Genomic DNA, 16701 nt, shown 5'->3' on the forward strand with positions numbered 1-16701 from the left:
AATTTAAAAATGAAAAGTAAAACTAATAAAAAAAAGTATGATACTATATTGCTGAAATGAGTATTTAACCGGATATAAAACAGCTTACTTCCGGTCGTCCAAATTGTAAAACAATATAGATATAATATTTTGCAGAAGATTTATGCATTATCCTCTAAATCTGAAACAATATTAAGCCAGAAGGAGTAAATAATAAAAAAAATACATGTTTATACAAAGCATGAATAAAACTACAGAATTATTTTCCACTTTATTGTTGCCAATTTTACATATAAGCTTTAGGAGTATTCAAGTATTCAATGAACCTGATATGGGTTTTTTTTTTTTTTGCTCAACTCAACACTAAAGCAATGTGACATTTTTATACACTATTGAAATGTCATTTGTTCACTAAAACGGCCTCCGTCGAGGTCTTATTCTTTAAGCGCAATCCGTATTCGTATTGCAGCCGTAACCATATGCCATGACACATTTTTACTAAACGACCATCGAATTCCTTTTGCTTTCTGGCGAACTTGTATTGTTCACGTATGATATATTTAGCTTTTCTAAGCTGACCAGTTTGTATAAGTGAAATGCTATAATATAATTTGCATCTGGCTTGTAGGAATGGATCGCCAAGTCGTAGACCAATATTGAATTGACGTAAGGATATTTTACCAGCAACCTCGGCCTAGTGAATGAATAAAAAGTCTGGATAAATATAAATAATCGTGAATTATTACGGTAAACGTACACATTTGCTAAATTGTTCTCCAAGAGCGGAGTAACCGCCGCCAAGCGTAGATAACCAGGACATTAGATATTCCACTTCGATATGCTCCCACAGCGTGTGTAACAATATACGATTCCTATTTTCCAATCCAACATTAAAGTAGTTAATAAACAAAGAGTCAAACGATGCAATGTAAATAACTTGCTCACCATTTATAGTCGATCACTTCTTTTGTTGGTGGTCTCAATTGCAACCAAAATACATCAATACCACGCATTGCTGGATTCGTGTTTAACTGTAGGCGCAGTTGTGTTAATTGTTGCAACTCCCGTAAGAGGTAGAATGCATTGATACCATCAATCTCTATATATAAGCGCTTTAGTATACGTTGTTTGTTATCATTGGATGCTTTATCAGTAATTGTGGTTTGATTATTTGCTCGTAAGGATATTACACGATCCCAAAGCAATTTTTTGGGCAGTGTTTTCACGTTATTATTTCTATCAATTTCTTTAAACTCCTGATGTTTCGACAAATCACTAATACATAATAGAAATGTCATTATGTTATTTTCGTGTTTAATGCAAAATTTTTTTGGTTAACACTAATGAAGCAGAAGACTGAATCGGCAGATTTGTTTCTTTTCTCACCATGTAAACAATACATTTCGAACAGCTGTTGGCAAGTGTCAGTTTGTGGAATGTGGTGAAAAGAATGGTGCCAATGTACATTTTATTTTATTCAGCGGAAATGCAGAAAGTGGCGGTATGTTTGAAAAACTTTAGCGAAATTTAAAGAAAAATTAAATTAAAGGAGAGTATATCGGCACGTCAAAATATATTGTGTACAGGATTTTCTGGTCTACCAAACCGGAACAGACCGGAAGTATGTGCATATATCCGGTTAAAGAATGTCAACTCGGAAGGATAATTTAAAATTATTTGGAGAATGTTTTATTCGGTTACAACAACAACAACAAGAAGTTGAAAGAAGATAATATAAAAAATAAAAGCAACCCGTCCCGAATCTCCATTTTTTAACCACGCCAACTTCTAATATAACGAAATTTTGAATTTCAACAGTTGACTTTGTAATGCAAATCAAAAAAAAACTATCGAAACCAAAGTTGGAACACATGCCATTGCTTATATACATATGTCCCAGGACCTTAAACTTTAACTGAAATATCTCTGATAATTAATTTATAGGATATTTGAATGAAAATACATGTTAACTTTATAAAGCGGTCTAAAAACGAGAAGAAACGTTATCCTCGGTTGCAACGAAAGTACAATGCACTTCATAAATAAAAAAGTTTTCCATACAAGGATTTCATTTGGATCGTCCTGTTTTTATGGCATCTATATGGGGGTCCGCTGTCGGCAGTTCCGACAAATGAAAAGAGGAGATCGATTTCAGATCGACACCTCAAAAACTGAGGGGATCATTTATGTATACATATGTATTTATTCTTTATAGGGTCTCCGACGTTTACTTCTGGGTGTAACAAACTTCATGGCAAACTTAATGTACCCTGTTTAGGGTATAAAAAGTATAACATCAATAAATATGTTTACAAATGTGAAGATATTTTCAGTTTGATTAAAATTTATCGAACTCAACCACCAAAATAACTTGGTTCTAAAAAAAGGATACGTCTATATATTTCCTAATCCTCCATAATATAAAAAATCGGTAGGCATGGCAATTCTGATTAGAAATATCTTTTGTTCAAATGTCTCTTAATTGGTTAGTATTTTCGTAAGATTATTTGCAATTATATCTTAGATAGGAGGTTAGCCTTACGATATCTTTTTTTACCCCCAATATAACGAATCTATAGATTTCAAACCAATTTTGAGCAAACTTTCTCATAGATATCTAAAAACAGCAAATCAATTTTGTCAGACAGAGATAGACTGTTTGTCTACAGTTACAAGGGTGAAAAAGATATAGGCAATTTCGTGGTCAATAAAAAAGATATGTCAGAGAAACCTTGCTCACGGGTTTGTGATACTAACTATATAATTTAAATTATTTTAATTTCCAACTCTGCCTATGACTTCGATCAAAAACCTTTTACAAGCATGAAACATTTTCAAAAAATATAAATTTTGCGAATATTACACTCATTACTAAGTGAGCAGGCCTCGAGAGTTATTACCGTAGGTTCCCACCAATGCCCGAGTTTCTAAATAAGTTATTTGATTTAGTGTGATGAAATAATTATAGAATATGGATTTTAAAGAGTAAGTTGTATTTTCTACAATTTATAATATTATACAAGTATATTATTCTTCAAATTAAGAACTTTACAAAGTGTGAAATTCGTATGAGATGGACAGTTCGAGATATACCACATGGTGTTAAAATAAAAAGATTTCTTGTACTGCACCGATATTTTTATCTACCACATATTGGCCAAACGTCAGGGTCAGGTTACATCACAAGTAGAACTTGGACTATTTATGAGAAGAAAAAATTAGCACACACTTCAACATTAGCGACGGTTAATACCATAAGCAATGAATAAAGACTCTCTTAACTTTTTAAATTATCAAAACGAATGGCGCCCTATGTCAATACCGGTAAAAGCATAATGTAAAAATTCCAGATTAGATTCTGTTTTTATCATTTCAAAGTTTGAAAAAATTGTATGGATTGCTTTGTATATATATACATATATATATTATTCTACATATTTGCATTAGATAAGATGGGCAAATAAAATATTCCAAAGTTTACGTTCGCACCGATGACGCGATATTTGGACAGTTTATCGGTATTATAAGTTCCTGGCATTCAATGACGAATACTGAATTAACAAGTGCCAAATTAATGACAAGTGTTCAATCTCATTTAAAGAAATGTTCGTTTATACGAAATTTATATAGTTGAATTTATAGACGTTCCTTAAACCTGTGATTTTGCTTAATTTTATCGTCGAATGTCGATTTCCTTCTTTTGACCCGCAGACACAATTATTTTTCTTTAAAATAAAAAAAATTACAAATATTGCGACCCTTCTAAAAACTACATAGATATTGTTTGTGTACTGCTTGGTTGAAAATTTTTCTGCGCTCAAAATGAAAAAAATACTGTTTTTGCTACGAAATACATTTTATTATTCAATATAATCTCCTTTAACTTCAATACACTTATTCCATTGATCCTCCAATAATTTTATGCCATCTCTATAATGACTTTCCGGAAGCTCTGCAAAGTACCAATCTACGGCTGAAATAGCTTCTTCATTTGACGAAAAACACTAATCAATCAAGAATAATCATTTTGCATCCCAAAAAACTGATGCCATAACATTCTTTGCTGATCGTTGTGATTTCAACTGCTTTGGAGCTGAACAGCAAGCTTCAGTCCACTGTAAACGTTCAATCGTTGTTTCAATTTAGATTCAACTCTCATCCATAGTTATAAAACGACGCAAGAACTCGGTTTATTCTGCTTAAAACACTCCAAATTATGCTGAGAAATTTGTTTTCGATCCAGTTTTTGTGGAATTGTTAACGTGTGCGGCACTAACTTTCCAAACAGCTTTTTCATATGTAATTTTCCATGTAAGATATGAAGTACTCGTTCGTCTAAGATGCCTATGCCATTAGCAATTTCACTCTTAGTCCAATTTGGATCTTCATTACCAATATTATGAACTTATTCAATGATTTCTGGTGTGTTTGTGGTTTTTGGTTGTCCTTCGCGTGGATCGTCTTCAAGCCTAGCACGAACACGTTTAAATTCACCAGCCAAAACTCAACGGTGCGTTTTGAAGGTGAGGACTATTTATACACATCTAATAACTGTTCATAAATTTCCTTTGTTTTTAAACCTTTTAAAACAAAGAATCTAAACACTGCGCAAGATTACATTTTTTCCATATTAAAAAAATACTCTGACACGTCAACTTCAAATAGCTTGTAAACAAAGAATTAATTGACAGATTGACTTGTAACTTTACATGTGTTCTCACGACAGATGTACCAACTTGACAAAAAATAAAATTTGGAGCTAGTAGTACTATTTCTTGGTGAGTGTAGAAACGTTTCAACCAACTTGTATGTGACACAGTTATGAAGCATTTTCGAAGCACCACTACAACAAAAATGTGTAGTTTTTTACACAAAAATACGCAACAAACGAAGTGAGTAAGTTATCTTTATCTTACACCTTCTTATCACATCCAAAGAACTGATAAAGTGGTATTGTACAGTTACATATTAGCAGGTGCTGATAACTACAATATTTCAACTGCTGACATTCAGTTACCGATTTTAGTCTAACAAGTAAGCAAGCATTTGGCGGAATACGATTACGAATTATTATAAAAATTAATCTAAGTTAAAAAAGTAGTTGTAAAAAATGAAGTTCTACGTATTGGTGATTGCAGCTGTGGCCTATTTGGCATATGTGCACGGGGGTAAATCAGTAGTTAATACTAAGCAAATGAAATATAGGTTATGATATACATATGTATGTGTATATGAGAATATCTGTATTTATACATACATATATCAACATGGAGTTACACACAATGAAAAATGGCAGTGAAGTGAAATTTTTTTTCAAATTGCGATTTTGGTGGAATTCTTCAAGTATTTTGTATTCTAAAAATATGAATCTTCAGATTTTGAATTTGAATATTGCAAATTTATTATTTTTAAAATTACTAAGTGAAGGTGACTAAGTAAGTAAACTTAAGTGACATAACTGTTTAAAAATGTGTGCTTACTTAGTAAGCTAATCTTATCTCTGAGTTCTGTATCGAATTTATGTGTACAATGTTCAATACCATATTACTATTTACTAAATGCATGTACAGTAAATAAAATACATGAACCTTTTCCTGTATACGACTCCTCATGTCTAAGGTATATATGTATTGTATTTATACTTTGCTACAATTATTAGCTTTGTAAAGTCTGCAATTAGACAAATTGAGTTTTAAGTACCAGGCTTAAGGGTAGACTGTTTTTGGCTTTTTCGAGTTTAAGAGACTTAATAATAAAAAATAAACTACCGAATGGAAAATATTAAGTGTAACAAACCGTAAAAGTTTTGTTTGAGAAATATAACAAATATTTCAGACTAACAACAGTGCTTCATAACCAACCCCTTTTTTAAACCCAACGCAGCTACCGTTGAAGATGTCATTTCCACAAGAGTAGTGCACGGGCGTTTTGAGTTAAGGGCCTTTCGATTAGCATTATAAAATGCATTCTGATTTGAAAAACTTTTATAAATATTTTTATATTTTCACTACAACGTACAACGAAAAATTATGTAAAAGCAAAAAGGAGAAAAATGAATGATTCCTCGAAAAATATTATTACTTAATAATCATTACTTAAAAATGAGACTAATCACTACTCAAGGGTAAAATAGCCCTCTGTCTTTCATAGCGAAGTCATTTTAGCAATAAACTGTAATGGAGAACAGAGAAAGAGAGAGAGGCTGACCGCCATATAGGTACATATTAAAAAGCTCTCTCTTTCAAAGCATTTAAATATACGAATTTTTGAATGAAAAACCGCTTAAGTAGATTTTTTATTAAATTCTATGGTCTGCAAGAATCCGCCAAGTAAAAAAATTGTTCCTAGGCTGTTTGAAAGTTATGGTATTTTTTTTACAAAAAAAACATTTTTTACATATTATTCAAATTGGAGTCTTTGAATGCTCACATATATTAAAATTAAGCCAAAATTCCTGACTTGCACGGATATTATTTTTCTGCATATATGTGAGTGTTTAATTTTAACCCAGAAATTCAATAGGTTAGTGTTTTGGCTCACTTTAATGCTGAGCTACTTATGGAAACCTCAAAATATTTATGATATTACAAAGCAATATTTTATGGCTGCTCTATTCATGATAACGATCATTAGCGATAAATCGATAGCCACACCTATAAACCTTATGCCCTGCAAAGATAATATAATATTATATTTAAGCACATACACAACATAATATATGTTCCAGTATATGATTGAAGTCAGGGAAACAATTGGTTAACTAAGATAAAACAGTGCTTATCTTAACCAAACATGAGTAGTACAATGCGAAATATTTGTTTATGTTAGCATTAGGCCATTTCCGGAGTAATATATAAATTTAAAAATAATTGCATTAATATAGTTACAAATGAAGTTTGAAAGTATTACGTAATGAAATTCAGTATTCGTGGAACTGGTTTAAAATTAACTGAGAGAGGAAATGTACTTTCTAATAATAAAATGAACTCTAAGGGGTTATATCCACTTGGGAATTTAAAAACTCGATTTTTTGTTTTTTGATATACATACATATGTATGTACGTCTAATGTAGACATGCATATTTGAGAAAATTCTTTGATAATTTGTGGTTGATTCGACAACTAGTTTCGAAGATATGAGCGTATTTGTAAGATTTTCTAACTTAGTGTAAAAAAGTGCAGAAAAATCTTCCTCACCGTCAGACACCTTCTTACGGAGATCCTCTTAGAGATCGGCTACAGGATGAAGGAAGTCAAAACAATTTAAAATTAATCGCCGATTATTAAAGTACATTAGATTCTGTAATTGTGCATTATTTTTATTAAAAATGCCTCTTCAATACAAAAAATGACAAAAAAAACACAATTTTTTAGGTTTGAAAGTGGATATGTTCCCTTAAGTTAATGTCTTTTAAAGCTTTTTTTCATAAATTTCTTTTCTAGATGCCTGCGTGCAGTGTAACTCTGCTACTGATCCAAAATGTGCAACAGATCCTGAAAACTATTTGGCCAAAACTTGCAGTGTGAATACATCCATTTGCTATACGAGAGTCCTCAGTGAGTTGACGTAGAACTTTTTGACCTTTTCCTTAATTTGTTCGACAATTTTATTGCTTTTTTTTTTTAACCTACTAGACGGTAATACGATACGTGGCTGCGCTTCTGAGTTGGACAACGCCACGGCGGTTGCTTGCCACAATGAGTTGCAGTGCTTGATTTGCTCCTTTGCCGAAGGTTGCAATCGTCTCGTTTTCCCGCAAAGCCGCTCTCAGTGCCTGCAATGCACGGGTAACTCCACCAGTGGTTGTGCTACAAATGTCTATGCCCGGCCCACGGTATGTCCGATTTACAAATTGGGCGATAAATGTTATGTTAGAAATAATGGTATGCTATTTGTTTTGATGGCGTATAAGAAAAAAAATTATTGATATATATATATTCAACTTTTTGCAGGCAAGAACCAAACAAATTCCTTCCAACGCGGTTGCCTCTCTTCCGCTCAAGCTAGCAAACTCTGCGTGGATGAGACGAACTGTTTCACCTGCGAAGGCGTCGGCTGTAACTTCATTTCCGCCAATAACACCCAAATCCCCGTTGCCCGTGATGGTGCCGCTTTCGTAAGCTCTTCGATTGTTGTACTTGTCGCCGCTTTGGCGATATTGCATTGGATTTAATTTTCAAACCAATGTAAAATATTAATGCTACTTAAAATTTTTTAGTAATCTTTTTTATAAAGTACAATTCGTGTGCCTTTCATCGCCGGAAATTTCGTGCTTTTGTATTCAAATATGCATTTCTTTTTGAAATACTACAAATTATGAAATGAAATAAATGTTGAACAACAAAAACAAGCTTTAGAAACATTTATTTAAAATGTATGTCTGAACAGGAAACACAATTTTCAGCCATGCAATTCGCTGTGAAATTACGAAATAAAAACGGAGCACATATGTATCTACATATATATGTACATCTACTATATGTAAGTAAGTATGTATTGCCTTCAAATATGGCCCATATGTGCAAATATTTATGTAAGTTTGTGGCACAAAGCATATGAAAATTACTTTTAATTTTATGAAGTGTGATCAAAACGATCTCAACGTGCAAAATGTTGCCACAAATGGTTGACTCTTCCCTTGATTTTGCCTTAGTGTGTTGGGAAAAAATGCTTGGCGTTTTACAGCTCCATCCACATTTGTAATGTTATAGAGAATCATATGCATAAGTAGTGCATAAATGAAAAAAAAAATTGTATTGATATACATATGCATTAGGGTGCTTGAATTTTTGTAGTTTAAAATTGCTAATGTTCGATTTTTTCAAACTAGGTAAACTATATTTATAACAAGTTAACTTCTGTTACACCGAAGCCATAATACATTTCACAAATACAAAAAATTTCCTACAAGAACTTTGACCTTGGTAAGTTTGTATGACAGCTATATGCTATAGAAATCCAATATAAACAATTTCAATGGAGATTGCACCATTGCCTTAAACAAAATTTCGTAAACTTATCTCATAAAATGAAAGAGTTTTTCATACAAGTACTTAATCGTATAGCTGTCTGATTTTGATCCAAACTGACCGATCAATCCACTAAACCGATATCACCAAAATTTTGAAAGTTTGTTTATGAAAACCCTGGTAGTGAAGCTCAGAATGCATATAGTACACTGAAGTAAATTAGATTAAGTGCTTAATATGAGTGTATATTCTTCTTCTTTGGCACTACAACCGCTGGTCGATCTGGCCCGAGAACACAAAACTTCGCCAAGTGGAGACAGTTATCTACGCACTAGGTCCTTCTATTGGGTTCCGAAAGAGATATTTGCTGTAAAAACGTCTTCCACGTATACGACAGGTCCTAACTAGCGTATTCGTTGGATATTTATGCGCTTGACTATATCCGTGTCGCAGTAATTTTTCGTGGTTCTACCTTTTTCAGTACTCGTCAAACGGCTTCAAAGATTTTTCGGAGTTCTCTTAAATGCTTCAAGTGCTTTTTTACATCGGTTCGCCATGGTTCATGTTTCTGCGCCGTATTATAGGACGGGAATGATAAGAGACTTATAGAGCGTGATTTTTGTACTTCGATCTCCAGGGTTAGATTGTTTGTGGTGTTTATGCTGGTTCCAAGATACAAGTCTTTCACTTTTTCAAATTTATATTTACTGACGTAGCTACCAAGACGGGAGGAATCTTTGTGTGTGGCTTTGAGATATTTTGTGTTGCTCTCGTCCATCACATGACCAACCTTGTTCGCTTTTATTTCTAGGCTGGAAAATATTGCGCTGACGGCTCTGTTCTCAAGGGCTATGATGTTCATTTTATCTGCGTAATCTAGTAGCATTGTTATTGTAGAGTAAATAGTGCCAATGCGGTTGAGATTAGCGGCGCGTATCACACTTTCCAGCATTATGTAGAAAAAGGCGCACGAAAGGAAATCATCCTATCTAAACCTTGTCTAATATCGGAACGGCTCTAAAAATTAATGTAAAGTTACAAACGTACCGCTAGCAAGTCTTGCTGATAGATACATGTGTATATAAAGGAATAAAACACTCACATCAAGCATACTACACAAATGTGTTTGACCACCCTAATAAGTGCTTCTCATACTCGTTTTCATACTTTCATACACGTACAGAAGTACCGGAAGGGCGCCTTTATGTGCGCTACATAAATGTGTCAACACTTTTGCGTTGCTGCCACTTTATTGAACTTTTATTGGAGTTTATGCGAGTTGTGAAAAATATTTATGCACTAAATGCACTTAAATTTCCGAAAATCGCAATAATTTGTACCACTGACGCGAAGGGGGAATGTTTTATACTAATATAATTGTGAGCAATTGAAATGCTTTGAAAATATGAGAGTAGAAAAAATAAAATTTACATTGTATGCATTTACTGAGTATTGGATCCATAAGTGAGTATGAACATATGATAATTAAAATACTGCAGAACTTAAGTACGCTTCCGCTGCAAATTAGAGTAAAATGTGGAAATTTTTTAATTTTTGCACATTACTTTAGAACAACAGGAAAATATCTAAATTTCAACATTATAAACTGTTAAAAAGTATAAGAATTTATGTACGATCAAGGAACAATACTTGTAGTTTGAAAGAATGTAGCTTGGGGGAATGTGGATGAATGATTGAACTTTTATAAACTATTTTTTTTGGAAGATAAGTTTGGATTTTAGATGTGGAAACCTGATACCTTTCAGCATTGCCGAAAGCAGTTTCATACTGTTACAATTTTATATATGGTAGATATATACGTTATAGATTGGCACATCTCCCCTTAAAGCACCAGGGTACCCCAGTTCTGCTTAAATTAAAATTGTCAGAGGTGTCCCTACTATTTCTATTCAAGCTCCGAAGATTTTGGACAACCAATATTATTTTTGCAATAAGTGGCTTCAATAATCTGTATATCGCTTTGTATAAGTGCTATCGATTACGCTATGTGGCGTTATAAAGTTAAAATTTCGTTCTAAAAAAACTTCTTCGACGGTTTTGTGATTGCCTGATTCAGTTTTGGTTGAGCATGCCATATTATACATTTTTTTCTTCGACAAAGGCAAAAACGCAAGCCAGGTGGCTGAAATTTCTTTATGGTCCCGGTACTGCAACATCTAATAACGCAAAATTTTTACTACATCGATTTCGTTCCGGTAATTTTGTTGCCCAGGAGTTGAACATGGCTGCAAAAACCATTTGGAATTATTTAAATAAGGTTGGATGCAACAAAAGCGAATTTTCATACGCGAATCGCTGCTGAAGTGCAACAAAATTGATCCATTTCAAAAGAGGAATTTACTGACGATGAAAAGTCGATCACTTACGACAACGTCAAGCGAAAACGATCGTGATCGAATCGCGGTGAGCCGGCGCAAACGGTGGTCAAACCATGAAATAAAAGTTTTGCTATGTGTTTGGTAATATTGGCTGAGAATTTCCGCTCATGCCAAACTCTTCATTTGAAGCTGTACTGTCAACAATTGGATTGTCTGAAGGAAGTAATCGCCAAGAGAGGAATTGTGTTCTCTCAGGACAACCAAAGGCCAAGTGCATGGATAGTGACTCTTCCGAAGCTTCGGCAACATCAACCTATAGTTCGGACCTGGCCACACGACTACTACCTGCTCCTGTGTATGGCGAATGATTTTGTTGGTGAAAAATTCGACTCAAGTGCTTCAAGTCTTCTTGTGAAAATTTAATGTTCCAGTTTTTCAACAACAGGGACGAGATTTTCTCTGCCAACAACCAAAAGTTGCATATTTGAAGCAAATCGGATCTTTCTAACTATGCTAAATAAAGCGTTCCATTTGATACAAAAATAATGGACTTGTCGTCCTCTTATCGTTTCGAGTAAAATTTTGATTTTCTTCAGATATAAAAGACAGCTCTGGTACACTTAATATCCATCCAGGGGATCGGCATTGAAGCAATTTTATAAATATATATCTCATACACTGACCGATATATTCGGCATAAGGTTTGTTAGATTAACGAAAATCATTTTATGTAGTAAAAGGGAGGTTGGGTAATTGTGGACCAATTTTACATAGTTATTTTCGGCATTAAACTATAGTATATTCAATATTATATGTTCAGTTAATTTTGGTAGATATCATACATATTGACCAATATACAGTGTTTAAATCCAACCCGAAGTTTAAAATTCTTGTATTAGGTATGTATATGGGGATTTTATCTATACACTACTACATGTTATTAACAGAAAAAGCTGATCTCTGAATTTCATTAAGGTACCTCACATACCATCACCATTATATGCAGCACCCGGTTGTTTTAAATTCCGATATAAGCTATTATATATGGCGGCTAGGACAAGTTTTCACATGATTTTGTCCATTTTATGCACAAAGATACAATGTTATGAGAAAAACACGTTTTTTCAATTTCATTCAGATAAGTTACATATTAGCCGAAATATGCGGTATAAAGCTAGCCGGAAGTTCGAAAATTTTTCTATTAGGTATAAGGGGGCTGAGGGAATTATTGAACCGCGTCAACTTATTTTTAACATGCAGGCAAACTATTATCAGTAAAAGATTTTCCCCGAATTTTTATATATCTCACAGATGGCCGATATTTTCGATAAAAAAATCTGCAATAGGAACTGGCCTCTACATATTCTGTATGTTGGGGCTTGAATATTTGCGATCCGACTTTGAAAATTTTTGGTTATCAAGTGGCGCATCTTTACGGTACTATTTATGCAAAGTTTTATCCGGATATATTGATTGATTCTTGATTTGTATACTGGAAAGTGAAAGAATCAGATAAAATTTAAAACTATGGTATATGGGAAGAAGGCGTGGTTGCTATCCGATTTTGCTCTATGACATAGAAATGTCAGAATAATATTACCTAGCGAATTTCTTTGAAATCGGTCAAGTAGGTCTCGAGATATGGGTTTTCATTTAAATGTGGGCGGTGCTCATCCTCCAAACTTGACACCGGTTCCTATAAAGCCGCCTTTGAACTATTTTGGGTGTCAAATTTTATGTCTCTGGCGCATTTGTTTATAGATTTATCGTACTTTTAGTAGATTTTAACCAAACTTTTATATGGATAGTGGGCGGCGTTATAATCCGAATTTACACATTTTCACAGGAAGGATAGGGACGCCAAAATTATAATAGGTTGAACGTTTTAGGATATACGTATGTACATTAAACTTATTAGAAGGCGGGATCACGCCCACTGTTTAAAAAAATGTCAACCAAAGTATATGAATCTCCCTAATGCAACTCGTTGTACTAAATAACAGCTTTGTATCTTATTGGGAAGATTAGTTGTGGCACTTTATAGGTTTCGATTAATGACTTTTGTGGACGTGGCAATGATCCTATTCTGCCCATCTGGAATACCAATCCTCCTTGGGTGTCAAGAAACATGTGTACTAAGTTTCATCAAGATATCTAATTTTTTACTCAAATTATCGCTTGCACGGACGGGTAGACAGTCGCCCAGATTTCAACTCGTCTTGTCATACTAATAATTTATATATGTATATATAACTACACATCTATCTCGATTACTTTTAGGTTATGCAAACAACCGTTAGGTGAATAAAATTGTTATACTCTGTAGCAAAATATTGCAAGAGTATAAAAATAAACGAAAATAATTTTGTAATTCTGTATTTTTGGTGAAGTTCTTTAAGAGATATATATATATATGTATAACTATAATAAATATTTGTTATTCTAGTATAAGATGTACATTGCTTTATTTAAGGTTAAAAACAGTAAATTAGCTAAATATATGTTTATATGTACAAAAGTATTTTCAAGAAAATTAAGTAAATACATTTAATACATTCACATACAATATATTCAAAATATATTTTCGCAACAATATTTTAAGATAAAAATACTACCATATACTGAAATGAGTAGGTATGTATGTATGTATGTATATTAGCAAGTGTGGTTATAAGAAAGAATTAATGGCTGCATATTGACAGCTATTAAAATTCGGCTATTAATAAATATAAAACTAAATATTGTTAGATGATTAAAAACAGCCAAATACTTCGAGTATTTAGGTAATTACAGACATCAAGAAAAACGAGAGAATAAGAAAGTAAGTTGAGTATGCCAAATAACAACACTAAACCTATGAATTATTAAGCGGTAGACGTAATGGCGAGTAAAAGGCAATGCATACCACAAATATATAGGTATTTATCGATCCATCTATAAGTATATTATATTTGAATGTATGTATGTATGTATGCAACTCTGTATTTATAACAATTTCTATGACTTTAATTTCTTAAATTTCGAGAAATTGATTATGTAGCAGTTGTGTTTTGTTACTTTAATTTCTATTGCTATTCTCTGGTAAATCACATACACAAAAGGAAGCATATCAGGGTCTGGTACAATCACCAGAACCACAAGTAGCAACAAAGAACAGTCAAACAGACGTGCATAGAAAAATCACAAACTTGCATTATTTTGTCGATGACAGAAACCAGATCACTACTTCGCTGCTCTTTCTTATTTTTTTATTGTGCCTCTTCTGCTAGAAGCACTAACTTATGCCAGAGGAATTGTTGGAAACTTATTTTGTAACGAGTATACAAATCTCGGGAATAAGAATAACAACTAACAACAAAGCTGCTTGCATTAAATTTTGGCATCAAACAAAATAACAAACACAAAAACAAAAGAACAAAATGAATGACTGCTCAGCTAAAGCAAGGCAGAAAAACAACAACCAACAGTAATACAAAAAAAAGTACATAATTAAGAAGCCACAGATTGTCTGAGTGCCTGGCTACGCCATTGCTTTGTGGCGATCGTTTGGCTCGCGCGGTGTTGTTGTTTGCTCAGGTACCCACCACTAGCACGCTACATACACCATTTTATAATCAAAGCACCCGCAGTGAAGTGAATTGGCCATTCGTTATCTCGGCATGCCAGCGAACAATGTGTTTACCGAGCACAATCGAAAATTATACAAGTAGCTAAAAAGCAGAAGCTTTAGCTGCTATGAGCGGGTATGAGGAGTACTTTTACATTGCCTTCTGCTTTGCTCACCGCAGCGATCAGATCATGCAAATGGCATTTCAATTGCAGCAATTAGATTTGAATTTAGTGCCTAAACTATGGGGTGATTCGGTTTTATAGCAATACAGTGCCATAATCTAAATATAATAATTTCGATTGTTTGCAATTGCACTAGCGGCATGGAAGGGCCATGTGCACTTTAAAAATGAGCTATAAAGAAGCGAAATATGTAAGAAGCACTGGACTGTGTGACGAATGGCAGCGCAAGAAGATATAAATTTTAGTTTATTTCAAATGGCTTGTGGGCGGAGTGGCATTTGAGAGCATAATAGCGAGATCGTGAGAGAAATTTTGTGCTCATGCTACAAGCGATGCGGCATGAAGTACAGTGATTAACAGATATGTGGACACTAAGTGTGAAAGTATTTCGTTTATCGTCGTAAAATCAACTGAAATGTCTATCTAAATATTATATTAACAATATATAAAAAGTATGACTCACCTGGTGCTTAGATAAACGTTTTTATGATAGCTGAAAATAAAAATAATATTAAATAAATCTTTAAAATATTCAAAAAGCAAATTATGTATATAGTTTATAATATCTAGTGTGGTTTTATTCTTATTTTATATATAATACTATGTTGACTGAAAAATTCAAATGCTAAATACGCATTCATTGGATAGCACCATTGCGCTATAGAGAAGCTCCATCGTTTCAGCTGATAAGGTCATGGCTGAATTAGAGAAGACAGCTTAAGAATAAATCAACACGGTACGGTCGAACATAAACTTCAAGCAATCGTGCAAACATAAGTGAACCACTTAATATGTATATCCACCACTTTCTTCACAAATATAATGTCTAGTAAAAATAAATCCATTATTTTTGCATTAAATAGAAGATTTTATTTAGCATAGTTCGAATTATGTGATTTAGGTGAAATAAGCACCGTTTTATTCGAGAACGGGATTTTGAAGGAAATTTCATAAGGTTACGCATAGAAACCTTCTACCCTATTGGGGAAAAACTGGCTTCTCTTGAGGCGAATTTTTCACATGCAAAAGGACATTACAGTAACCAGCGATTTGGAGATGAAAATTCGGTCTACGAGTTTTTTTGCGGCTAAACCAAAATTGCGCATGATTGACCCTATCACCAAGACCATAAACACTATTCACATTTCCAGCCGCTTAGCTTTCTTTTTCGTCTTTATTGAAGATAAAATGTAAAATATGAAATATTTTCTCTTTGCTGGTGTCCATGTTATACGAGTGTTTAAACAATATCGAGTCAAGCAATCACACAACCGTTTGAGCTTAGTAAAACCCACGATATAGATTACTATTGGAAAAATGATGGCATGAATTTTACTTAACTTAATATTTATAATTATAGTCATACAAATTTACAAAGCTAACGCGATTAAACTCTTAAAATAATGCGCACAGATTACAAGTAAATAATATGATGTAGATGTTTCACACTCAATGGGCAAGTAAGTAGAAACAAATTAATATATGGGCAACAGCAAGAGTTGGTCCAGACATTTAACAAAGCACGCCGCATTGCCAGGCAACATAAACTTTTTGCTCTAAAAGAAATTAAATGTTTTAACAAGTTGGACCAACATGACGTATTGAATGCAATTTGCGGCAT

General features: G+C 33.4%; 2 protein-coding genes across 2 annotated transcripts; one reads left to right on the forward strand and one right to left on the reverse strand.

Annotated features, from left to right (window-relative positions):
* Nucleotides 1-208: 208 nt before the first annotated feature.
* LOC106623745 (uncharacterized protein F58A4.6) lies at nucleotides 209-1366 on the reverse strand. Its single transcript, XM_014243349.3, has 3 exons — nucleotides 925-1366; nucleotides 737-851; nucleotides 209-673 (listed from the first exon to the last, which is right to left on the reverse strand). The coding sequence occupies exons 1-3, from the start codon at nucleotides 1275-1277 to the stop codon at nucleotides 380-382; spliced, it is 762 nt and encodes a 253-aa protein (XP_014098824.3). The 5' UTR covers nucleotides 1278-1366; the 3' UTR covers nucleotides 209-379.
* Nucleotides 1367-4978: 3612 nt separating this feature from the next.
* Nucleotides 4979-8330, forward strand: LOC106623743 (uncharacterized). Its single transcript, XM_036356706.2, has 4 exons — nucleotides 4979-5147; nucleotides 7423-7536; nucleotides 7615-7863; nucleotides 7933-8330. The coding sequence occupies exons 1-4, from the start codon at nucleotides 5090-5092 to the stop codon at nucleotides 8151-8153; spliced, it is 642 nt and encodes a 213-aa protein (XP_036212599.2). The 5' UTR covers nucleotides 4979-5089; the 3' UTR covers nucleotides 8154-8330.
* Nucleotides 8331-16701: the final 8371 nt, after the last annotated feature.

Source organism: Bactrocera oleae, chromosome 5, assembly GCF_042242935.1.
Source record: "Bactrocera oleae isolate idBacOlea1 chromosome 5, idBacOlea1, whole genome shotgun sequence".
NCBI lineage: Eukaryota > Metazoa > Arthropoda > Insecta > Diptera > Tephritidae > Bactrocera > Bactrocera oleae.